At 41.5% G+C, this 26,815-nt stretch overlaps 1 protein-coding gene and 1 non-coding gene across 7 annotated transcripts in view; both read left to right on the forward strand.

Moving 5' to 3' along the window:
• Positions 1–26,815, forward strand: part of reps2 (RALBP1 associated Eps domain containing 2) — a 205,429-nt gene that overhangs the window by 100,615 nt on the left and 77,999 nt on the right. For all 6 annotated transcript variants that reach the window (XR_011962488.1, XM_072584435.1, XM_072584436.1 and 3 more), the window contains 5 exons: positions 1,476–1,582; positions 5,474–5,612; positions 10,941–11,004; positions 21,629–21,777; positions 24,848–24,954. Coding sequence is in view for 5 of the 6 variants with exons in the window: in XM_072584435.1 (XP_072440536.1) it covers positions 1,476–1,582; positions 5,474–5,612; positions 10,941–11,004; positions 21,629–21,777; positions 24,848–24,954 (566 nt within the window). In the remaining variant the exon portion in view is untranslated. The remainder of the gene's footprint in view (positions 1–1,475; positions 1,583–5,473; positions 5,613–10,940; positions 11,005–21,628; positions 21,778–24,847; positions 24,955–26,815) is intronic.
• LOC140486553 (5S ribosomal RNA) lies at positions 14,986–15,104 on the forward strand. The gene has a single exon (XR_011962628.1). It is a non-coding gene; the product is annotated as a 5S ribosomal RNA (ribosomal RNA).

Below are 26,815 nucleotides of genomic sequence, written 5' to 3' on the forward strand. Positions count from 1 at the left end.
TAAGCTAACTGGCCACTAGTTACCTTTTACTTGTCTTCAACCCTTTTTAAGTAAAAGTATTACTTCAGGTTTACAAACTTCTGAGATTTCTCTGAAACTTAAAGATTGTTGGAAGATTATAACAGTGTACGGACTATCTCTGTGGCTCCTTTTTACATTCCGTCAGGTCCAGAGGACTTCTCGTCTTTAGCCCTAATAATTTCCTTAATACACTTCCCTTAATATTTACTCTCTAATGATAGTTATTGTAATTATTTCCACTCATCCTTTTGCCCCTTGAGTATTTGGTAAATTTGGAATGCTGTTAGTGGTTTCTGTCGTGAAGACAAATGCAAAGTATTTGTTCACTGTCCAGCATTATTTCTGCAGAAGAAATAAAGGTATGATCTGATGTACAAAGTTAAAAATCACACAACACCAGGTTATAGTCCAACAGGTTTAATTGGAAGCACACTAGCTTTCGGAGTGTCAATCCTTCATCACCTGATGAAGGAGCGTTGCTCCGAAAGCTAGTGTGCTTCCAATTAAACCTATTGGACTATAACCTGGTGTTGGGTGATTTTTAACTTTGTACACCCCAGTCCAACACCGGCATCTCCGAATCATGATCTGATGTAGCTTGATTGAAAGATTCTCATTTTTAAAGAGCTTCCATCTATTTACTACTTCCCAGGATGTAGGCATCACTGACAAGGCGAGCACTTGTTGCCAACCTCTAACTGCTGTAGAGGAGGTAATGGGGAGCTGCGGGCGATCTGGTGCAGGTATTCCTGCCGTAGTATAAAGAAGAGGGCTTCCAGGACTTTGATCCTGAGCCCATGAAGAAACCATGATATGGTTCCTAATCAGGATAACATGAAATTCTGAGGGGAAACTCATTGGTGGTGGTGTTCCATATATCTACTACACGTTGTGCTTCTGGACAATGCAAGGTTATAAGATGCTGTAGAAAGAGCCTTGGTGAATCACTGCACTGCATCTTGTGGATGGTACCCACTATTGCTATTTGGCATTGGGGAGAAGGACATGAATGGTTTATGATGGCCAGTGGGGTGTCAATTAAACAGGCTGTTTAATTGATCTGGATGGTATTGGGCTGTTTGAGTGCTGTGGGGGCTGCAGTCCTTCAAGCTAATGCAGCACTGTCCCTCACGCTCTGAGTATTGAGGAACCACAAGGCAAGGTAACCGCTACAGAATTCCCAGTTGCTGACCTCCTGTTCAAGTGAGTGTGATAATAAATAGAGCTTTTTTTAAAACTGAAAGATAATTAATTTTTGGATATTACTTTAATGTTCACCTACCCACGCAATACCTCTGAATCAGTCAAAATCATAAAATTAAATAGTGGGGGGGGGAAAAAAAACCAAGCATGAGACACAGTAAATGTATGGTAACTTGCTGTAGCTTGTCAGTACAATGCAACTTCATACCTCAGATTGAATAGCACCTAACTTTATTGTTTTTGTGTTATAGTCGCTCATGAAGGAAGCCCAACAGCAGGCTCCATTGTATATCCAAGTGGACAAACACATGGGAACTATATATCCAAGCCTTCACTTCCTCACTCTATTTACACTCTGGTAAGAATAAATCTGAGCCAAAAAACTTGTAATTTTTCTCTCAAGATTTTCAAGCATAATTCGCTGAAACACAGCTAAATCTCTGTGCTTACCAAACAAAGTTCAAGAGTATATCTGCATGAAGACTTTGACAAAATACAAAGACTTTATCATCTTATAAATATACGCTTATGGGATGAAATTAACATTTACTGCTAGGGACAGGAAGAGATTTTCTGCCAACTGGCATTTCAACTACAAAACTGTTTGTTGAACTCTGTTTCTTGAATGTGTTAAGTCAGTGTTATGTTCCGGTTGTGGTGGTGGGGTGTGTAGGAGATTGGCAGGAGGTCGGGGCAAGTGAGAGAACTTTAAGATCAAGTAAACATGATGAAGGTTGTGCAGCTTTACATAATCTGACCCCTAGCTTTGATCACACTGAATAAGTTCAAGTACCTTTTTAAATAAACCTTCATTATCAATACTTATTATTGTTCCCTCTCCATTTTCTTTTATGTTGTGAAGACAGATTTAACTCTGGGAGCCTCCTTTTGAGTTTTTGACAGCACTATGGAGTTTTAATTGGGACTGGTGTACACAGGCACCCCATTTGTCCTTCACGATATAGCTTGCTTGACAGCTCCCAGGGCTTTTGTAAATGCACAACAGTCTCAGACTCCCATGGTCTGAAGGTTAAACCCCTGTAATGGTCCAGGAAGCCTCACCCTTGATATGCTTGAAAGTTCTCCTAAAGAGTTCATGATGCCCAAAGCCTTTGAAGAGAAGCCAATGCCAGGCTGTAGACTAAATATTTTGTTTTGCTCTGCATCACTTCCGAATCAGCAAAATGTATTTGGAGCGGAGTGCTTTAACCTTGCACATAACTTGCAAATTGTACATAGGATTAAACTGCATTAAGATTTGATTTTGTTTTAATCCTTTCCACTGCATCCCAGTCTTTCATTAGCTTCATTACACTGCCACTTTAGTATGCTAAATGATCTGAATCACCTGCCCAGCTTGCAGCCATTTGTGTGACACCAGCTGGAGTGTTTTATGACTGCTGACTGTTCTCCAAACTGCCTTCACATTAATTCTTAATGCGTGAGGTGGGTGGTGGTGGTGTTATGCAAAACACTAGGTTGTAAAATAAAATCACGCCACAAATAACTCAAGATGCTGAGCCTACTTTTACTGTTCCGATTAAACAGACTTGAAAGCAGAAATGAAGACACCTGATACTGTCTGCAGAGAGAGAAAGAATACACTGCTAGTTTAGTTTGCTCTTCTTTTCCCTGTGCCTATTATGCAGAAAATAATTGTAACCATCAACCATCTAAAGTGGGGCAGAGTGGATGAGGGGGACATAAACCACCAGCCGACCTCACTAGGTTCTTGGTCAAGACTCCTTTCAGCTGTGTGCAACAGCGTATGTTTGAAGTAATCCTGCCTCATGGGGAACAGGGATGTTTAAACCTATTCAAACAACACAGGCAAGAACAAGGGGGATACCTTGCTCATGGAATAGGAGAAGCTGGGTACTAAGTTTAAAAAGCAGCATCTAGGGGGTTGTAATTTGCCTGGGTCGCAAACAGCCTGGTATTGGAGATAGTCAGAACAGGGAAGTATTTTTTTTTAATTTGATCATGTGATGTGGGTCTTGCTGACTGAGTCAGCATTCATTGCCTGTCCCTGGTTGCCCTTGAGAAGGTGGCAGTAAACAACTGAAGTCCAGTTTAGACCCACAATGCTGTTGGGGAGGGATTTCCAGGATTTTGACCTGTCACCAAAGTTGGAACAGCGATATACTTCCAAAAGGGGATGGTGAGTGGCTTGGAGCAGAACTCTGCAGGTATTGATGTTCCGATGTATCTGCTGCCCTAGCCCTTCCAGACCCTATTGGTTGAGAGTTTGGAAAGTGGTATTTGAGGACCCTTAGTGAATTGTCGCAGTGGAATTTGTCAATGGTACTGGGACAATACTACAGTTTTGAGAGGTGTACTTTGTCCTAGTTTTAGTTTATTAAGAAAAGTTGCCGAGCGTTCTACTCAGCCGCTAGAGTAAACAGTGTGCTGAGACCTTGGGGGCTTTTTAAAGGTGGAACAATAGTAGCAGCCCAAGTTCCCACAGAACCAGGAGTTTCTATTTTAGCTGTCAATAGTAGTTGCTGCTGGGGTCTTGAAGCTAGATGTGCAAGCTCTTATTGCTCTCTCTGTTCTAGCTAAAAGCGGGGCTTCCCGCTAGAATTGCGTGTGAGCCAATCCATTTCACTGAATTTGCTTTTGCCAAAGATGTGTTTATGGGCTGTTACTCGATTGGAACAGTTGCTGTTTAGTAGTTAGATAATCCATTATTCTAAAAAGTTTTTCAATGGCATTAGTTTATTTCAAGTTCTTCTTTCTTTTGTTGTATTTTAACTGTAGTGTAGGAATAAAGTGTGTTTTGCTTCAAGTCTGGCAGTTTGACCCATTGAATTGCATCTGGAATGCAAGACCTGACTTGCCTTTAACATAAGATGGTAGGGTCTCTGTTAACCTCTTAATATGGTTTAGTCTTGTCCAGAACAGTACATATTGCTGCTACTGAGCATCGGTGGTAGAGAGAATGATGCTTGTTTGTGGATGCCGTGCCAATCAGGTGGGCTTCTTTTGCCTTGATAACATCAAGCTGCTTGAATGTTATTGGCATTGTATTCAACCAGACAAAGAATATTCTGTCACACCCTTGACTTGTACCTTGTAGTTGATTAGGCATTAAGGAGGCAGGAGGTCAGTTACTCGCTGCAGGACTCCTAGCATCTGACCACCTCTTTTGGCATGGTACACATATGGCTAATTCAGTTCAGTTTCTTGTCAGTGGCAACCTCCAAGATGCTAATGGGAGGTTCAACAGCCATTGAATGTCATTGAGTTAACATGTGGTGAAAGAGCTTGTATGGGGAGAAGGGGTTCCTCTTCCAGGCACTCTGGCATCAGTACTGAGACAAATTCAGGCTTCACCTGAACCATGCAGACACCAGTGTCCTGGAGGAAGGGGCCTACAGGAAAATGGCAAAAGGATTAAACTAATAGAATGGGAGAGGCAATGAAAAATCTGTAAATATAGATGTAACAAAGAGCATTGGACAGACTTTACAAAAGGAGCACAAAAATAGCGAAGGATTAACTAGTTATAGGCCAGAAGTAAAAACTATACTGGAAATTCCAACGCAAGGAACTGCTATTAAAAAAATTGAAATGATTAAACAATAAGCTAATCCATTAGTACATCACTGCACACACTGTGTAATAAAACAGTGAATCAGTACACAATAAAAAGAGGTTCCAGATAGAGGTGGAATTACTGAGATATAGGTGCTAAAAATCTTCAGTTCAAAATTGCTGGACGTAACACTTTTAGAAAAGAACATGGGCAAAAGGATATGCGTGTGCTGTTTGTTTTAGCGATAATGTGATGGTAGTAGAAAAAACAGTAAGGCAGAAATCGAAATGCCAGTAGAAATAAGAGATGGGTGAGGATCGGGTGTGGAAATGAGGGGTGTCTCCAGGCCACCGAATGGAAACTATGTGAAGGTGGACTGGGGTGGGCTAAGTCAGAGGTCACACGACACCAGGTTATAGTCAAACAGATTCATTTGAAATCACAAGTTTTCTGAGCGCGGCCCCCTTGGTCAAATAAAGTGCACTTCACCACCACTGGATCACAAGACACCCCCAAAAATACCGAAAAACAACATTCTTGATCCAGTCAATTTGCACCTAGCAAACATTTCTGTTTGAGATAATTTCTAATTGCCAATAGTTTTAGCAACTTTGTCACATTAAAACTAAAAAGGCAAGAGGAAATGTCCCAAATGTTTGTTTGATTCTTTTGGCAAGTAATAGACTAATTTTGTCTTTCTGTTTTGTGCAGAAGCAACCAACAGACCCAGAAATACAGGAGGACCCTTCAGATGACACTGATGACCCCTGGAGGATAACAGAGGAACAGCGAGAGTACTACTTCAATCAGTTTAAAACATTGCAGCCTGATATGAAATCTCTCATTTCTGGTACAGAACTTTATCCAAAGCATAAATAACATACTGTGAATGAAATGGCTGCACTGTCATGATGCGGTTATTATCTCTTTGAATTCATCTCTGTAAACCCAGTGAAAAGTAAAATTGAACTGGTCATAGAATAGGTACTTGTTGTGCCCTTGCCAAAGTTGAACTTCATTGCTTCCACTCACACCTGAGTTTGAACCATCACAAAGCTTGCTCTTATTGATAACAGCCCTCGACATAGAATGAGGGTTTCAATCGTTGCCATTTTAGAGGCAGATGTCTATCATGAATCCAGCCCCATGGAAAAAGGAATAGAGTTTCTCAAACTCCTTGCACTGACTGAGACTTGCAGCTGGCAGAAGGGCAAGACTGGAACCACATCACTTCCAATGTGAGCAGAAACAAGAGACCCAGACTCCTGTCTCTGTAACAGTGCTGACTGTTTCTTGTTGCAACCGAATGAAGAATGTGACGTATTACTATTTATTGATAAACTCTCCTGTCTGTTGTCCATTTAACTAATGAACAGTGTGGTGTGCATCCATAATGTAAGGAGAAATAGTCAGAGCGTACAAAAGCAGTCCTTGATCTCATCACTTCACCCATTTTGCAATCAAAAGTTATCTCTACCAAAATAAATAATCTCCATTAACTGAAATCAGCCATCCGACATTTTCGGAAAGAAATGTTAAAAACTCCCTTGGGTAGGCAAATTGATTTTCGGGCCATGTCAGCGCATACTTTTTAAAAACAAGATTTACTAGTGTCGAAGATGCAATGGTGGGAATGACACTTCACATCAACTTTACAACATCCCTCCTGTCAACTTCCTCCTAAGCAGTTCTCCCCTCTCTTCTCCCTGCATGTCGCTTTAGTCCTGTATTTTATTTAGAACTGGGACCTTTTTGATTAGATTCCCTACAGTGTGGAAACAGGCTCTTCTATAGGCGATTTAACGTGGCCAATTCACCTGACCTGCACATTTTTGGATTGTGGGAGGAAACTAGAGCACCCAGAGGAAACCCATGCATATATGGGGAGAATATGCAAACTCCACACAGACAGTCACCCGAGGCTGGAATCGAACCTGAGTCCCTGGTGCTGAGAGGCAGCAGTGCTAACTACTGTGATGTCCCAGTTTTGGTTTCAGTTCTTCAGCAGTCTGAGTGCATGGGATAGTGTATCTCAATGTTAATTTGCACATTCATCTAAATGTTCTCAGCAGCTCCTTTAGGCAGCCACAAGCCACCTTCTGCTGACGGGCCTCTGTGTTTGCCATCCTCCCCTGTCATGGGTGCTTTCAGGCGACAGCTGTACTTATGCTGCAGAGAACTTCCAGCTGCAATTAATGGTTCCCCTCGTGGTCACAGATTTCATTTTTTTCCAATATGCTGAGAAATCTATGTTCCCAAATTCCTAGTACAAAGGAGAAAGTGAGGACTGCAGATGCTGGAGATCAGAGTCGAGAGTGTGGTGCTGGAAAAGCACAGCAGGTCAGGCAGCATCTGAGGAGCAGGAGAATCAACATTTCAGACATAAGCCCTTCATCAAATAAGCCTTTCCTGATGAAGGGGAGATGCTGAAACGTTGATTCTCCTGCTCCTCAGATGCTGCTTGACCGGCTATGCTTTTCCAGCACAGCCCCCAGTTGACACCTCTGGCCATACCAATGTCGAGCAGCCCTCTTAAACCCACTCCTGAATTGGATAGGCGCCCATTACCTTCCTCGCCCAAATGTCTTCCCTGATTCCACACCTGCTTCTGATGTGGTGGCTTTCAAAGTAAGCTTTAAAAATGACCGATTTCTGGCATGAAGGTTGTATCTTATGACAAATTATTCAGCATTTGGGCCTATATTGGTTGGTGTTAAGAAGAATGAAGGGTGATCCTGCAGGACAGAAGATTCTGAGGGGGCGGGGCAAATTGAATCTGGAAATGCTTCCTTTTGTGGTATAGACTGGGACTAGGGACACCATTTAATAACAAGGGTTGACCATTTAAGTATTTTTGAGGGGAATGAGTCTGTGGGGCTGTCTTGTTACTCTCCACCAGAGGGTGGAGGAAGGGTGATGGAATATTGTTAAAAGGTAGATGTATCCCTAACTGATCAGGGTTCAATGGATGGACAATAGGCAGAAAAGTGGAGACAAGTAAAACTTAAATCAGCCATGATCTTACCAAATGGTGGAACAGGGTTGCAATGTTGAATGGCCTGCTCTTGCTTCTTGTCTTTATGCAACGATGAGAGCTAGCAATTCCTTTCTTGTGTGTGCGCGCAGACTTGGCAAAGAGTTGCGAACCTGGAACTCTGACATAAAAAGTGCAGTAGTGAAATGGATGTGCTCAAGTCAGCAGACACCATTATTTTATGCTTTTCCACTCAAATGTTTTCTCTAACAAGTATTCAAAGTGCACTCCCTGTCTGCTGCCATTGAGGTTAAGGGCCTTTGTGTTGTGTGCTAGGGGCCTAGGATTGAGGCGTGTGGGGTAAAGAGTACCTTTCTCCAAGGTTAGACCACACCAACCCTTGCGATAGGAGTACTTGACCACCTTGCTTCTGTGCTCACTCTAGCTCCTGTATTCGAAGCAAAATTCATGTGGCATAAGGTCTTTTTCCATATAAAATGGTTTATTACACTTGAACCACTACATCTATTTTGTTAATGACAAAATTAAATGAGATCAACACATTCATAGTTTAAAAATACAGCCTCCTCATCCAGCCCCACTTGTTTTCCTCTTTCTGTTTGTTGTTCTTCCCACCAGGTTTGTTTTATACTTGAGCACTTCAATGTCATTTTTTAATGTCAAGACTTGTTTAATATCCTTGGAAGTAATGTCTTAGTGTTTTTTTTTATCCTTTCCTCTGGGTGCTAGAGGGATGCTATCCTGTGGGTGCTGTTACCAGCTCCCTGTATCTGGCAGAATAATCAGGGCAAGTGCAAATAGAGTCGTAGAGATGTACAGTACAGCACAGGAACAGACCCTTCGGTCCAACTCGTCCACCCTAACCAGATATCCCAACTTAATCTCGTTCCATTTTCCAGCACCTGGCCCATATCCCTCCAAACCCTTCCTATTCCTATACCCATCCAAGTGCCTTTTTAAATGTTGTAATTGTACTAGCGTCCACCACTTCCTCTGGCCATTCATTCCCTACACGTACCACCATCTGTGTGAAAAGGTTGCCCCTTAGGTCTCTTGTATATCTTTTCCCCTCTCACCCTTAACCTATGCCTCTAGTTTGAGACTCCCCCACCCCAGGGAAAAGACTTTATCTATTTATCCTTTTATAAACCTCTATAAGGTCACTCCTCAGCCTCCAGCGCTCCAGGGAAAATAGCCCCAGCCTATTCAGACTCTCCCTGTAGCTGAAATCATCTAACCCTGGCAACATCCTTGTAAGTCTTTTCTGAGCCCTTTCAAGTTTCACAACATCTTTCCAATAGGAAGGAGACCAGAATTACACACAATATTCCAACAGTGGCATAACCAATGTCCTGAACAGCTGCAAAATGACCTCCCAACTCCTATACTCAATGCTCTGACCAACAAAGGAAAGTGTAACAAACACCTTCTTCACTATCCTATCAACTGTGACTCTACTTTCAAGGAGCTATGAACCTGCACTCCAAGGTCTCTTTGTTCAGCAACATTCCCCAGGACCTTACTGTTTAGTGTATAAGTCCTGCTAAGATTTGCTTTCCCAAAATACAGCATCTCGCATTTATCTAAATTTAAAGTCCATCTGTGACTCCTCGGCCCATTGGTCTATCTGATCAAGATCCCATTGTACTCTGTATATATCTTTTCCCCTCTCACCCTAAACCTATGCCCATCTCTATAAGGTCACTCCTCAGCCTCCGACGCTCCAGGGAAAACAGCCCTAACCTATTCAGCCTCTCCCTATAGCTCAACTCCTTCAACCCTGACAACATCCTTGTAAATCGTTTCTGAACCCTTTCAAGTTTCATAACCTCTTTCCAATAGGAAGGAGACCAGAATTGCACGCAATATTCCAACAGTGGCCTAACCAATGTCCTGTACAGCCACAACATGACCTCCCAACTCCTGTGCAATGAAGGAAAAAGTCACAGAATCTTCACTGTGGGATTCTGCATTGGGAGGCTTTTCTGTGGATAGAAACTGAAGCTGTATTGGTGTCACGATTCGGGGATACAGAGCTGATGTCCTGAATCCAACAAGCAAAGCTGTTGGATATGATATGGGCAAAGTGACAATGACTGCTCTTTCTCTACTTACCCCACCACCATTACCGGATCCTTGAAGTCATCTTGCAGATTCCCAGTTGAGGGTTTTTAAAAAACTCGTTAATTGAAAGAGTGTGTCATTGGCTCAGAGGGCACTTAAGAGCTAACTACATTACTGTGGATCTGGAGTCACATACCAGCCAGGTAAGGCATGGCTGTTTCCTTCCCTGAAGGGTATGAGTGAACCTTCTGGGTTTTTTCCAATAATGGCTTCATGGTCATCATTAGACTCTTAATTCCATTTTTTTAAAATTCCAATCCCATCATTTGGCATGGTGGGATTTGAACCCAGATCCCCAGAACATTACTTGGGTTAACAGGTCACCGATTAACACCACTAGGCCAATGCCTCCTCTTATGTGCTGTCTCTTTGAGTTCAGAGCTACCCCACCTTGTGCCCAGGTAATGGAGGTACCTGGTGTTTGCAGGTCCTTGCAGTTGGTCCTGAATCTGAAAGAAGGAAAGCTATTGAGGAGCAGCTAATTTTCACTAGTAGGTGTAGGTAAAATGCTTCTCCAGAGTGGGGAGTCAAGAACCAGAGAAACAATTTAAAAACGTTAAAATGCCACTTAAGAGATGAGAATTGTTTTGCGCTCAGTTATGCATCTTTGGAATTCTGTCACAGAGTTAGCTAATGAGGCTGAGTCTTTCAATTTGTTTCATAGAATCCCAACAGTGTGGAAACGGGCCATGAGGTCCAACAAGTCTACACTGACCCTCCAAAGAGTAATCCACCCAGACCCATTCCCCTACCATTTTACTCCACATTTCCTCTGACTAATACACTTAACCTACACATCCCTGAACACCCATGGACAACACAGCATGGCCAATTCACATAACCTGTTACAGAGATGGAGAGATTTCTGATTACCAGTGATATACAAGATTATAGAGATGGGTGGGGTAAGCACCATTGAAGTGTCCAGTCAAACATGATCAGATTGAATGGCCTATTCTGTTTTCCATATTCTTATGTTAATGGATTGAGGAAATATTTGCCACACTTTTTAAACATTCTCATGATTATAATTGCAAACTAATCCAAATCTTGTTATAGGTTCCGTTGCAAAGGACCTCTTTACAAAATCCAAGCTTCCCATCCGAGAGCTCTCTCATATATGGTAAGTTTTGATGTTTTGTTTTCCTTTTCTGCCTGATGCATTGGTAAAGAATACAACAAAATGTCATGGTGCAAAGATACCCAAATCAGTGCTTTTTGTGATGGTGGGCTGAATCTGACAAATTTCTAATCTCACTCCTCCATCATGAAACTTGAGTTCTTTTAACAGAAAGAAATTGTGGCCCAGAACTTGCTGGGAAAATAACAACAAATGACAGTGTTTGCAGTAATTAATCTACTTAAAGAATTCTCTGTTAGTTGTGAATTGCCATACATGCTCCATATATGGGAGCTCACTGGGAACCTTTCAGGAACTTTAAGAAATTACTGCATCTACAACATAAATATGAACAAATGTCACTGAGGGCTGGTGTTTCATGTTGTAAGCACTCTGCTAATGATGACGTTTATGGTACTGATGTGAAACTGCATTTGGATGCTGTGGAGCCTAACTACGTAGTTAGTAGATTGTTACTAGAAGATTTTTTTAAAAGTATTAAACGTCCAAACTTTTCAACGTTTTCATTCTGTATCTTGATCATCCTCCTGCTTAATGCAATCTTTCTTTCACTCACTGTACTTCACTTTCAATGTTCAGTTTGATTCTAATTCACCCTATTTCCTTCTCAGTCAAATGCTTCATGTCTTTTTCAATCCTTATGTTAAGGAGATAGACTGCTAGTCTTGCCATTCACCAGGATCCCACAGAGAGTACTTTTTTTTTTATCCCTACTATTAAGGAAGAACATCAGTTCATTCTGTATCTGCAGCAAACTAGCCTTCAAGTGCCTCATTTAAAAGATTAATCACAATATGCAAGAAGCTTTGTCAAAACGTATTCTGATATACTGCATTACACCAGTTCTGTACAGCAGCTTTGATTTTGATTTATCCGTAATGAAATCAAAGCACAATAAAAATATGGTGATTTCATTTTTTCCTCTCCTGATATGACCACATAGCAACCAATTTTATGGAAGTCAATCTAGAGTTGAGATCCAATCTGAGACATTTGTTGGTCTGATTTGTCAGTGCAACACATCAGTCTGCAGAGTATTTATACTTGTTGATGCTGCCAGCAAGGTAAAAGAAAATCATTGAAATGATATTATTTGGATGGTCAGCATGGTACAAATTCCTCATTGTGCCAATCCACCTGTGGTCTTAGCTTTGTTTCAGGCTGTTGTTGCATTTGGACCTCCTAAACAATCTGAGTAAATACCAAGAGTAACTTCAATAGTGGCAAATGTATTGTGGGGTAACCTTCTGCCTAGAAGCTGCAGGTCATAGTGTGATAGGGATGTACAGCATAGAAATAAACCCTTTAGTTCAATTCGTCCATGCCAACCAGATATCCTAACTTAATCTTGACCCATTCGCCAGCACTTGGCCCACATCCCTCGAACCCTTCCTATTCATATTCCCAACCAAATGCCTTTTAAATGTTGTAATTGTACCAGCTTCCACCACTACTTCTTCTGGCAGCTCATTCCATACACGCACCACCCTCTGTATGAAAACATTCCCCCTTAGGTCCCTTTTATATCTTTCCCCTCTCACCCTAAACCTATGCCCTCTAGGTTTGGACTCCCCCCACCCCACCGCAGGGAAAAGGCCTTGTCTATTTACCCTATGCTGTTCACGATTTTATAAATCTCTATAAGGTCACCCTTCAGCCTCCGATGCTGCAGGGAAAACAGCCCCAGCCTATTCAGGCTCTTCTGGGCTTCTGCACAATCAGGAAAATGTGCATTGCACAAAGCCTGAGCTCTGCTAGTGATATGACATTGCAGATTAGTTTTGGAAAACTGATTCTGATTATGCCCAGGTTCACTCTGAAACCCTCCAGACCTATTTTTGGGAATATTATTGGTGTGACGCAAGCTTTGGTAACTTCTGTCTTCAAAGTCTCTTTTCGTTTTTAAATTTGTGTCTGAGAGATTTGGTCGAAATTTTTCCACATGCTGTTTCTGTTTCACTGTACAGTCACCATCCCCCCCTTACCTCACAAATTGGACTGTACATCTTTGTTTGCTAGAGTTGCTAGAGTTTACCCACATCAATTTGTGTTCATCTTCTCTATCAGCTATCATTGTGTTGCCCAATTGATTGAATATTTCCATCTGCTGGTCATCAATCTTGATGCAGAGAAGTAGCAACAGCGACGATTATATTTTCTCTGTCATTGCTCAGTTGCAAGGTTTTATGGATAATGGTGGCAACTTCAGTTTGTTGATTTCCTTGATGGCTGATGCAGTGCCTACTAATGGGCATCTAATTCCACCTATTATTTTTTCAATGACCAATGCTATCTCTAATCAGTCACGACATCAAATAAGCTTCCTGAAAAGCTCAATGACCCTGATTCATATTAAAGTCACCATTGTCGCAATAGTCCTGTGGTCCAGTAAGTTATTAGAGAGGGGGTGTATATGACTGGCAGTGGTTTAACTGAGTCACCATGCCACGGGTAAAGGGAGAGTTTGGGAAGTAAGAGTCCTTCATGGTAAGCTCAGCCAGTGCAGAAATTAAGCCAACCCTATTGGCATCAGAAACCAGCCAACTGAGCCAACCAACTCCCTTGTATAATTAGTTTGAGATAGCTTCAGGTATATGCCTGTCTGCTACTAAACAGCGGCATTGACCACGATGTAAAATCTATAATGCCCTGAAGCTGAAGATTCCTACCATTTTTAAACTAAGTGATCTGTGTTTTGATGGTGTCGAGCAAGCTTAGTGACCAAGCAATGAGTTATTTGATAAATGCAGAATTTTGTTACCTTCTGTTCGGTGCCCGAGGTTTCCTCCAGTCATGAAAGCAAATCCTATGGATGAATAGCTGTGTAAATTCAGTGTGTAAGGAAAGAAATAACTTCTGTTTCTGTAGAAACATTTGCATTCCCAACAAGTCTCAAAGTTCTTTACTAATGATATTTTTAAAGTCTGGTCAGTGTTGTAATGTATAAAATGCATTTGTCAATTTGCACTCTACAATGATTGTCATGGCCAGGTAGTCTACAGCATAGAGTCATAGAGATGTACAGCATGGAAATAGACCCTTCAGTCCAACCTGTCCATGCCGACCAGATATCCCAAACCAATCTAGCCCCACTCGCCAGCACCTGGCCCATATCCCTCCAAACCTTTCCTATTCGTATACCCATCCAGATGCCTTTTAAATGTTGCAATTGTATCAGCCTCCACCACTTCCTCTGGCAGCTCATTCCATACACGTACCACCCTCTGTGTGAAAACGTTGCCCCTTAGGTCTCTTTTATATCTTCCCCTCTCACCCTAAACCTATGCCCTCAAGATCTGGACTCCCCGACCCCAGGGAAAATACTTTGTCTATTTATCCTATCCATGCCCCTCATAATTTTGTAAACCTCTATAAGGTCACCCCTCAGCCTCCAACGCTCCAGGGAAAACAGCCCCAGCCTGTTCAAGCCTCTCCCTGTAGCTCAAATCCTCCAACCCTGGCAACATACTTGTAAGTTTTTTCTGAATCTTTTCAAGTTTCACAACATCTGTCCGATAGGAAGGAGACCAGAATTGCACACAATATTCCAACAGTGGCCTAACCAATGTCCTGTACAGCCGCAACGTGACCTCCCAACTCCTGTACTCAATACTCTGACCAATAAAGCAAAGCATACCAAACACCTCATTCACTATCCTATATACCTGCGACTCCACTTTCAAGGAGCTATGAACCTGCACTCCAAGGTCTCTTTGTTCAGCAACACTCCCTAGGGCCTTATCATTAAGTGTACAAGTCCTTCTAAGATTTGCTTTCCCAAAATGCAGCACCTCGCATTTATCTGAATTAAACTCCATGTACCACTTCTCGGTCCATTGGCCCATATGGTCCAGATCCTGTTGTAATCTGAGGTAACCTTCTTCGCTGTCCACTACACCTCCAATTTTGGTGTCATCTGCAAACTGACTAACTGTACCTCTTATGCTCACATCCAATGGCTATACCTACAGCCATACTAGTCTGAAAATGCCTGATCTCATCTGACCTCGGAAGCTAAGCAGACTCAGGCCTGGTTAGTACTTGGATGGGAGACCGCCTGGGATTACCAGGTGCAGTAGGCTTTGGGGGTGGCATGGTGGCTCAGTGGTTAGCATTGCAGCCTCATAGCACCAGGGTCCCAGGTTCGATTCCAGTCCTTGGGTGACTGTCTGTGTGGTGTGTGCACATTCTCCCCGTATCTGTGTGGGTTTCCTCCGGGTGCTCCCGCTGTCCAAAGATGTGCAGGTCAGGTGAACTGGCCATGCTAAGTTGTCCATAGTGTTAGTCAGAGGGAAATGGGTCTGGGTGGGTTACTCTTCGGAGGTTCAGTGGGCCAAAGGGCCTGTTTCCACACTGTAGGTAATCTAATCTAATCTAATCAAATCATTTATATAAACGATGAAAAGTAGACGACCTAGCACTGATCCATGTGGCACTCCACTGGTCACAGGCCTCCAGTCTGAAAAACAACCCTCCATCATCACCACCCTCTGTCTGCTTCCTTTGAGCCAGTTCTGTATCCAAATGGCTATTTGTCCATGTATTCCATGAGATCTAACCTTGCTAATCAATCTCCCATGGGGGACCTTGTCGAACGCCTTACTGAAGTCCATATAGGTCACATCTACTGCTCTGCCCTCATCAATTCTCTTTGTTATTTCTTCAAAAGGCTCAATCAAGTTTGTGAGACATGATTTCCCACGCACAAAGCCATGTTGACTATCCATAATCAGTTCTTGCCTTTCAAAATACATGTACATCCTGTCCCTCAGGATTCCCTCCAACAACCCACCCACCACCAACGTCAGGCTCACTGGTCTATAGTTCCCTGGCTTGTCCTTACCACCTTTCTTAAACAGTGGCACCAAGTTAGCCAACCTCCGGTCTTCCAGTACCTCACCTGTGACTATCGATGATACAAATATCTCAGCAAGAGGCCCAGCAATCACTTCTCTAGCTTCTCACAGTTCTCGGGTACACCTGATCAGGACAATAGACAATAGACAATAGACAATAGACAATAGACAATAGACAATAGATGCAGGAGTAGGCCATTCAGCCCTTCGAGCCTGCACCGGCATTCAATATGATCATGGCTGATCATTCCCAATCAGTATCCTGTTCCAGCCTTATCTCCATAATCCTTGACTCCACTATCTTTAAGAGCTCTATCCAATTCTTTCTTAAATGAATCCAGAGACTGGGCCTCCACTGCCCTCTGGGGCAGAGCATTCCACACAGCCACTATTCTCTGGGTAAAGTAGTTTCTCCTCATCTCTGTCCTAAATGGTCTACCCCGTATTTTTAAGTTGTGTCCTCTGGTTCGGCACTCCCCCATCAGCGGAAATATGTTTCCTCCTGCCAGAGTGTCCAATCCTTTCATAATCTTATACGTTTCAATCAGATCCCCTCTCAGTCTTCTAAACTCAAGGGTATACAAGCCCAATTGCTTCAGTCTTTCCGTGTAAGGCAATCCTGCCATTCCAGGAATTGACCTCGTGAACCTACGCTGCACTCCCTCAATAGCCAGAATGTCTTTCCTCAAATTGGGAGACTAGAACTGTACACAGTACTCTAGGTGTGGTCTCACCAGGGCCCTGTACAGCTGCAGAAGCACCTCTTTGCTTCTATACTCAATTCCTCTTGTTATGAAGGCCAGCATGCTATTAGCCTTCTTCACTACCTGCTGTACCTGCATGCTTGCCTTCATTGACTGGTGGACAAGAACACCCAGATCTCTCTGAACAGCCCCTTTACCTAATTTGATACCATTGAGGTAGTAATCTGCCTTCCTGTTCTTGCCACCAAAGTGGATAACCAGACATTTATCCACATTAAACTGCATCTGCCATGCATCTGCCCACTCACCTAACTTGTCCAGGTCACCCTGTAATCTCCTAACATCCTCATCACATTTCACCCTACCACCCAGCTTAGTATCATCAGCAAATTTGCTAATGTTATTGCTGATACCATCTTCTATATCATTTACATATATTGTAAAAAGCTGCGGTCCCAGCACGGATCCCTGCGGTACCCCACTGGTCACTGCCTGCCATTCCGAAATGGAGCCGTTAATCACTACCCTTTGTTTCCTATTAGCCAACCAATTCTCTATCCAATCTAGTACTTTGCCCCCAATACCGTGCGCCCTAATTTTACTCACTAACCTCTTGTGTGGGACTTTATCAAAAGCTTTCTGAAAGTCCAGGTACACTACATCCACTGGATCTCCCTCGTCCATCTTCCGAGTTACATCCTCAAAAAATTCAAGAAGATTAGTCAAGCATGATTTCCCCTTCATAAATCCATGCTGACTCTGTCCTATCCTGTTACTATTATCCAGATGTGCCGTAATTTCATCCTTTATAATAGACTCCAGCATCTTTCCCACCACTGAGGTCAGACTAACTGGTCTATAATTTCCTGCTTTCTCCCGCCCACCCTTCTTAAAAAGTGGCACAACATTAGCCGCCCTCCAATCCTCAGGAACCGACCCCGATTCTATTGAACTCTGGAAAATAATCACCAGTGCATCCACGATTGCCCGAGCCACCTCCTTCAGTACCCTGGGATGCAGGCCATCAGGTCCCGGAGACTTATCAACCTTCAGACCTAACAGTCTCTCCAACACCAAATCCTGGCAAATATAAATTCCCTTAAGTTCAGGTCCTTCAGCCACTGTTACCTCAGGGAGATTGCTTGTGTCTTCCCCAGTGAACACAGATCTGAAGTACCCATTTAATTCCTCTGCCATTTCTTTGTTCCCAGTAATATATTCCCTTGTTTCTGTCTTCAAGTGCCCAATTTTTGTCCTAACCATTTTTTTGCCTTGGACATACCTAAAAAAGCTTTTACTGTCCTCCTTTATATTCTTGGCCAGTTTACCTTCGTACCTCATTTTTTCTCTGCGTATTTCCTTCTTACTAATCCTCTGTTGTTCTTTAAAAGCTTCCCAGTCCTCAGTTTTCCCACTTATCTTCGCTAAGTTATACTTTTTCTCTTTTAACTTTATATGTTTCTTTACTTCCCTCATCAGCCACAGCCGCGCATGTCTCCTCCTGGGATCTTTCTTCCTTTTAGGAATGAACTGATCCTGCAACTTCTGCATTATACACAGAAATATCCGCCATTGTTCCTCCACGGTCTTCCCTGTTAAGGTATTGCACCATTGAACTTTGGCCAGTTGCTCCCTCATAGCTCCATATTTCCCTTTATTCAACTGAAATATTGTCACTTCCGATTGTACCCACTCCCTCTCAAATTGCAGATTGAAGCTTATTGTATTATGATCACTACTTCCCAATGGCTCCTTCACTTCAAGGTCACTGACCAATTCTGGTTCGTTACACAATACCAGATCCAGAATCGCCTTATCCCTGGTCGGCTCCAGCACCAGCTGCTCTAAAAATCCATCTCTGAGGCACTCCACAAAGTCTCTTTCTTGAGGCCCGATACCATCCTGATTCTCCCAGTCTACCTGCATGTTAAAATCCCCCATAACAACTGTAGTAACATCTTTGCGACAAGCCAATTTCAGCTCCTGATTCAACTTGCATCCGACATCCAGACTACTGTTTGGGGGCCTGTAGATGACTCCCATGAGTGTCTTTTTACCCTTAGTGTTTCGAAGCTCTATCCACACTGACTCTACATCCCCTGACTCTAGGTCCCCCCGCGCAAGGGACTGAATATCCTCCCTTACCAACAAGGCCACCCCACCCCCTCTGCCCGTCAGTCTGTCCTTACGATAGCATGTGTAGCCTTGAATATTCATTTCCCAGGCCCTGTTCCCATGAAGCCATGTCTCAGTTATCCCCACAATATCGTATCTGCCAATTTCCAAAAGAGCCTCAAGCTCATCCACCTTGTGTCTAATGCTTCGTGCATTCATATATAGAATTTTTAATTTGTTACTGCTCTCACCCTTCCCCTCAACCCTTATTTCACTCAAATAAATCCTGGGGATTTATCCACCTTTATGCGTTTCAAGACATCCAGCACTTCCTCCTCTGTAATATGGACATTTATCAAGGTGTTGGGAATCTATGGGGCACTTCATTGATCTGTTTAATTACTACTGTGCAATTTCATTACCTTGACCAAATAAGACAGGCAGGATGTCTGTTTCACACTTCACACAAAAGGTGTCACATCTGACAGCACAGCACTTCACCAGTACTGCACTGCAATGTTAGCTTCGATATTCTGCTTACATCGCTGGAATGGGACTCTTTCACAATTGTCTGAGTCTCTGGTGGCAGTGTTACCTAATACAACACATTTTTATAGCTTGTTGCAGTTTCAGAACGAAGTGCTTTTATCACTAATTGATTATAACAATCAGTGTTAATATCTCGGAGGGTACAGTATGCTTGATTGATGTCACTGCCATGAGAATCATTGCCAATCCATTCCTCCATCTCACCACCACATGCAGTCTCCCCCATACTTCACTCTTCCACACTCATGCCTGTATCCACCCCATATTCCCATATACTCTTCAAGCTAAACCATGTCTCCACCTATCACCCTCATTCTCTTATACCTACCGTGACAGCTCACCTAATATACACAACAGGCAGAGTCTTAGACCCACACGGAGGTGAAGTAAAGTAAAATTCTATTAAATTAAGTTCTAGGTTTGTGTTGCAAACTTCACTGTATTTTTAAAAAATCATTTAAAAATACATTACTTTAACTACATAATAAAATGTATGAAGCTTTCAAATGTACAACCTGTTTTTAACAACAAACATTGGAATTCATTCGTAATCCCACTTCAAAGAGTCTATAACCATTTGAAGATGCCAATCAAACTATAAAATAGCACATCATGGTTTGTTTTTAAGCACTCCAAACAGTTTCTTTTTACAAATATTTAAAAGAAGGGAGTTTTAAAGCCTAGGCTGTTATCTTGGACAGTTACTTTTGACAGTTCCTCTCAACAATCCTGGCAGATTTTTTTTTGAAAGGTTTGCTGATTGTTCCAATTAGCTTGATAGTTGATGTATTTGAGCACTTTTTGCACACCCAACGTCTGCTTCTAACCTTTCCAAAGAGCATCTTGCCTCTCCAAGGCAATACCCTAACTATGCAAACAAATGCACAAGGACCTGGTAAAAGCAAGTCTGGTCCACTCTACACATGTTGGGCTTCACACTCCCTGGAAACCAAAATCGATCAGGACACAGGCAGCTGATTTAAATGGCCACCTGCTTTTGGGTACTGCATGTGTGTGAATCCTGACACAACACCATAATGCCCCTCTGAAAATAGCAACTGCAGTGCTTTGTTTTGGAGCTTGCTGTTTCTCAATTTTCACCACAATAGAAGAGCTCTCCATCATTGTGAAATTCCAGAACCAATTTAATAAGTTTTTTTAAAGTCAGATCACTTAAAAGCAAAAACAAAGAAAACAGAACATAGAATAAAATATCTGAAATAAGATTAGCTATGAAACATCATCTGTTCTCCTAGTCATTTAACATAATTTCTACAAGTTTTCTTGCATTTGAGTTAAATTTACTGTTTTGAATAGAGCGTGATTTTGAAAATTGAGTTTGTCTTGAACATTTCTGAGTATGAGTTACAACAATTATCAAGAAGGTCTGTGAGGCTTGTCAGTAAAATTGAAGTGATTTGAGATTTAAAAACCCAAGAGCAGCCCAGATGCAATATTGACCAAGAGCTAGAGAAATGTGTTTCGTTAAATTGTTGTTTACCAGGCAAGAAATGAGTGCAGAAATAGCAAAACCCAAGGATCAATTTCAGCTGTTTCAATGTAACAAATGACTACACGTGGAATGCATCGCCTATGATGATGATGGATCCAGATTTACTCGTAGCTTTTAAAACGAAATTGTAAGAATACTTGCAGATGATTTTTAAAAAGCAGGGATTTGCAGGAAAGGGAGTGGAGTGAGACTAACCTGAAAGCACAGATCGATGGGTGAATGGCCTCCTGTACGAGCCCAAAATACTGCGACAAACATATTGGATCACAGTAGAACTGAAATAAAAGAACATTGAGGGAACTTTTTTATTTTAATTTTTCTTCAAATGTAATAAAATCTGGAACAGGTTTTGCTGTAATGATAGTAGTATGCTGAAATAATTGCAATGGTTCTGTATTGAACCTTGTAGGATTGAAAGCTGTTGTTTCTTTGGTATAGAAATAAAGGTTTCCTTGTTTACCTTATTCTTCTAGATACCATCCATTTTCTGTTGGTGATGAGCCAATGTCCATTGTATTCCTGTTTAATCTGGGAGACTATCCTACTTGGCTGACTCTTAAATCTTAATTCATACATATTCTTGTTTAACATCTCCCAACGATTTCTGACTATGAGTGAATTAGAGTTTCAGGAGAGAAATGTTTCAGATTTCCTTTTATCTGGAACGGATCCTGTAAAATCATTGTGTTGCACATTATGTTCCATAAAAAAACCATATTGAATTTTTAAGGAACAATATTTGAGAGAATTGAGAGGAAAATAATTTTTTGTTTGAGTTTAATGTTGAAATCCTACTCGTGTCCTCTGAGGATTTGTATGCTGCTGATAGGAGTGAAGGCTCTGGATGTTAACAGCCCTTATCCCTGTAGGGAGCTCTCTGATGTGGATTGTGATGGAGCGTTGACACTCTTCGAGTTCTGTGCTGCCTTTCACCTTGTTGTAGCTAGGAAGAATGGTTATTCCTTGCCAGCCACGCTCCCAGAGACACTGATGCCTGAATATCTACAGAGGAGTGAAGGTAAGCAGAACCTCAGCGATGATCCCATGCTCCCAGAACGATGTTACACTTGAAGGATATTTCTAGGGCTCCAACACTGCAGCCCTGATGTTTCAACTAGCTTGTGCCAAATTGGGCCCTTGTTAATAATGTAAGTGGATGGAATAAATTACAACTTTTAAAATTAGTACAAAATTGAACATATGGGCCTAGCACTGGGCTGTGCGCATCCAATTTTCTCCTTGAAAGAATTGACTTGTTGGCATACAAATCTGTCGATTCAGTCAGTCTTGTTATTTTTTTGAAGGCAGTATAATTAGTGAGGCTTGATAGTGGGAACTGTTGGGTGACAGAGTTATAATGGGATGAACTTTACCACAGTATCTGCTAATTAAGCAATAAAATGGAGTGGTGATTGTTTCAAGTGAAATTTTGTATTTTCCACATTCATAATACAATGGGGAAGGTCAATATATTTCATAACTTTTGTGATCCAAGAAAACCCATTCAAACCATTTGCAGGAGCCTTCTTGTCATGTAAAATTAGTTGCCAAAACTCTGAACATCACTATGGAGACAACAGGGAAGGCTGTGTGTAATAATCATTTATTCCCATTTTAGAGTTCCTGGAGCTGTGAGGCAGTAGCAAGGGGGAACTGTGGCCTTTTAGTGCTTCCAGATGGAAAAGAAAGCCAGGATTCGCACTCTTGAGTTCTGCCCTTCACTGGGTTCAGTATGTGCATTTTGGGTGGCTGGGATGTTCATGCCATACCAATTGGCACTTAGAAATATAGTCACTTTGCTGAGTTCCTTGACAGCTATTGAACGATTGCACAATCTTGGTCCTTGAGGAAAACTGAGGGAAGTGCAGCAATTGTTTTCCACCTTAACAAATACCCCTTGCCCTCCTTCCCTCCTGACAAATACTCACCCTCACGCTTATGCACACACTCTCTGTAACTCACAAATGATAAACTCACTCCATGCACATCTGTTTTCTTAAAAGTGCATATTAAACATCAATTATGATTTTCTTTTTTCTCTACCTTTATTTCTCCTTTTTTTTTCCTTCTTTCTGCATTTTTGTGTTTTTGTTTTCACTTGTCCCCTCACAATTTCAATATTTTTTCCTCTGTTTTCATCCCTCTTTTATATTTCATTCATGGTCTGTCACCCATCAGTTCCCAGTATCAAGTACAAATTATACTGCCTTGAAGAAATAACAAGACTGACTGTATCGACAGATTTGTATGCAAGTACTAAATCAATTCATTCAAGGAAGGGGAAAATTGGATGCACACAGCCCAGTGCACATAAAGGCACAGTCTAAAAATTCTGTTTGTTTCTCACTAACTGATCTTGTTGGTTGTGGTGTTATCTAGCCAGCCCAAAGTAGCTGGACATAAACAAAAATCTTGCTAGGTGTGAGCTCATAATTACCCTCTGACTCTTAGAGAAAGGAAGCTGGAAATATAAAGAGAGTAAGAGTCTCTATTTAACAGAAATGTCGCAAATGGGAGCAGGTGTGGGCCTTTAACCCTTTCCACCTGCTTCATCTTTGGATGCAATCATGTTCCTGATGCAATCATGAACAGGGGATGCACCCTGTTCCTGCTTTCACCCCATACCCTTTGATTCCATCACATGTAAGAACTATATCTAACTCCTTGAAAACATTTTGACCTCAGTCACATTCTGTGACAGTGGATTTCACAGGCACACTCCTCTCTGGGTGATGAAACTTTTCCTCACCTCAGTCTGAAGTGGTCTATCTTGTATCCTTACACAGTGATTCCTGGTTGCACAGTGATCCAGTGATTAGGAACATCCTTCCTGTGTAAACCTTGACTAGCCGTGTTAGAATTTTGATTCTATAAGAACCCCATAACGCTCCCATTCTTCTAAACTCCAGTGAATGTAGTCCCAACTGATCCAGACTTTTTTCAGATGTCAGTCCTACCATCCCTGCAATCAGAGAGGTAAATCTTTTGTTGCACTCTCTCCAAAGCCAGAGCACCTTTCTTCAGGTATGAAGACTAAAACTGCACACAACACTCCAGGTGTGGTCTCCACTAAGGCCCTGTACAGTTGCAGCAAGATATCCCTGCTCCAGTACTCCAATCCACTTACTATGCAGGTCAATGTACCATTTGCCTTCATCACCATCTTGCATGCTTTCAACAACTCATGTGCATGGACACCCAGATCTCATTGCACATCCCCTTTTCCCAATCTACTGCCATTCAATTAATTTAAAAGGGAAAGTGGAGTTGGCATGAGAGTCATCCTCTAGGATGTTTCCTCTTGTGAGGAAGGCTACAACTAGAAGAGACTGTTTAAAAATCCCTTTTATGATAATGATGAATTTTTTTTCTGTCGGAGGGTCATTAGTATGTGAAATTCCTTTCTCCAGAAAGCTGTGGAATGGGATAATTGAATTTACTCAAGGCAGAGTTCGATTTTCTTTTTATTGATGAGGGAGTCCAGCAATAAAGAAAATTGGAGTTGAGGCCACAACATATACATTTTTCTGTAATCTGTAAATGCTGGCCAGCTGACAATGCCCGTGTCCCATGATAAATAAAAAAATCCAACGTTGCAAATGCGGTGCAAGCTATTTCAATACCTTCATGAGGTAAAAAGAACAACTGAAATATTTGTTTGACACAGTTAATCTTTTTAAACCATTCATGTTAGGAAACAGGACACATTTTACATCTTCTCATGCACTGTATGAGAGTTGGCCTGATGCCGAACGCCAGGAAATCAATATGCCACCCCAGCAATTCTTTTTTTAAAAAAAATGTGATCACATTGGCCTGAAGTTGTACTGTGTAAGGTAGGAGAGACAACTTTTGTAGAATTCAGAGAGCAGACTGATTGCAATCTCACTTCAACCTTCTACTTCAACATCAGTGAGTAATTTAAAATTAGTTTCTATAAATGGGGAACTACAAAAACACCTATAATTTTTATTGTGTCTTCTGAAACTTGATTTTGCAACTTGGTGACCAGAATTACATTTTTAATCACTTGAGTGTGCAGCCATGATGCCGTAACCTAACTTACAAAAACAAGATTTCTATTGCAGCGTTTCCACAGTTGACGCATGAAGTTGTCCTATTGGGTTCCCATGGTAACTCGGCTGTTGAGTCTCTAGCAGGGCAACAGCAATGGATGAACTGGAATCACAGTGAGGTGAGACAGGAGCAATGATTAACATGTCATGTCAGTCAATTCATAGACAGTTGTCATTGTAATAATATGAAAATATTCTCAATAACATTGGTAGGAGAAGAAAGTGTGCAAATTTGCTTCAGTTGTTTGAATTCTAAATCTTAATTATCATGCTGGACACCTAACTGGTCATTGTCGTACCCAGCTAACAGTCACCACTTCTTTCTAATCCTTTAGAAATGTGCTGTACAAGAATGATGAGTCAAGGGGAATCTGGATGGGATTCAGTTTATTGGGATGTTTTTAAAAGTTCCTGCAGTTTACCAGTGTCCTGAATGATCTGCCCATTATCTTGTGATTATGGCCCTGTGTTTTAGGCTTCATGATCACTGCAGACAATCTCTAGCATCTACCTTGTCAAACCCCTTCAGAATCTTGTATGTTTCAGTGGAATCACGTCTTATTCACTTGAACTCCAGAGAATTTTTTCCCCATTCACTAGGACTGCACATCACAGGACAATCTTCTCACTCCAACCACTGTTTTGGTGAATCTTTGAAGAACCACCTTCAATGAGCATATATCCTTCTTTAAATATGAAGACCAAAGTTATACACAGTATTCCAGATATAGTCTCGCCAAAGTCCTGCATAATTGTAGCAAGTCGTCTTTATTCTTGTCCAGTCATCCTGTAATAAAGACCAACATGCTTTATGCGTTTCTAATTGCTCATTTGTACCTACATGTTGATTTTCTGTATTCCCTGTACAAGAACAAGCAAATGTCTCTGAACATCGATCTTCAGGATTTTCCCTTTTAATTTAAAAAAAACGTCCTGCTTATGCATAGGACCAAAGTGATTAACCTTATATTCTACATGCCACCTTGCTTAACCTGTTTATATTCCTGGAAGGAAAATGTCTCCTTCCTTTCATCTCATCTGGGCTGGTTGACTGGATTAAACTGAGCTATATGTGGCCTTTAACCTGAAACTTCATGGAAATAGTGGTTTAAATCATCTGTAATTGTTGCCCCTGCTTTTGAAGTTGCCTTTTTAATCTTAAAACCATGCGTGGAGTCAGCTTATGCTTCAATAGAGGACTCGGGAATTGAAATAAATGGGTCTACATTATGAGTGTGTACGAAGGAATGTAAAAAGAAAAGAACGCTCGAGCAACAGACAGTGTTTTGTTTCATTTTACTTGAATTCCAACTATCTTCATAGCAACTAACTTCGCTTTGAATCAACTGGAGTCCACTTTGTAAAAAAAATGTAATTGACAATTATGTCAAATCTTTCTCTAGACCAAATGGTCCTATTTACCTGCAGTTTCCTCATTAACATTATAGTCAGAATCTGTAATGAACCGACTTCTGCGTAATTAGCCTTTTCCCAGAAGACTTGCAGAACAAGACTGTAAGCTACTAGTAGTGAACAATAGCCAGAACTGTTGTGCGCAGTGAAATAGTGATTCAAAATGAAACCAAGCTCCAAACACACCTTGTTGCTGCCAATTTATGGAATGTTTATTCTGATCAAAAATAATTGAAGTGACAGTGCTTAACTTATTTTTTTTAAAACAAATTAGTTGACACACTAAGGAATAAACATTTATTACCTAGTGTGGTGTATCAGTTTCAGGATTTGGATTGATATTACATATTTCTAATAAATATGCAGTGCAGCAATATTTTATATTCCCAGCAGGTGTATTCAGAAAATGTATGATCAGTTCTTTATTTATAATAAAACATCTAGAATTAAGCTGAACGTTTCTCTGAAGACAAATATTTCCACCTGTAGAAATCGTCCTTCCATTTGGCCAAATTCATAGCTGCATTCTGAGTTGGAATATGATGGTTTGTGCCACTTTGATCTGTG

The sequence above is a fragment of the Chiloscyllium punctatum genome, chromosome 15, assembly GCF_047496795.1.
Source record: "Chiloscyllium punctatum isolate Juve2018m chromosome 15, sChiPun1.3, whole genome shotgun sequence".
NCBI lineage: Eukaryota > Metazoa > Chordata > Chondrichthyes > Orectolobiformes > Hemiscylliidae > Chiloscyllium > Chiloscyllium punctatum.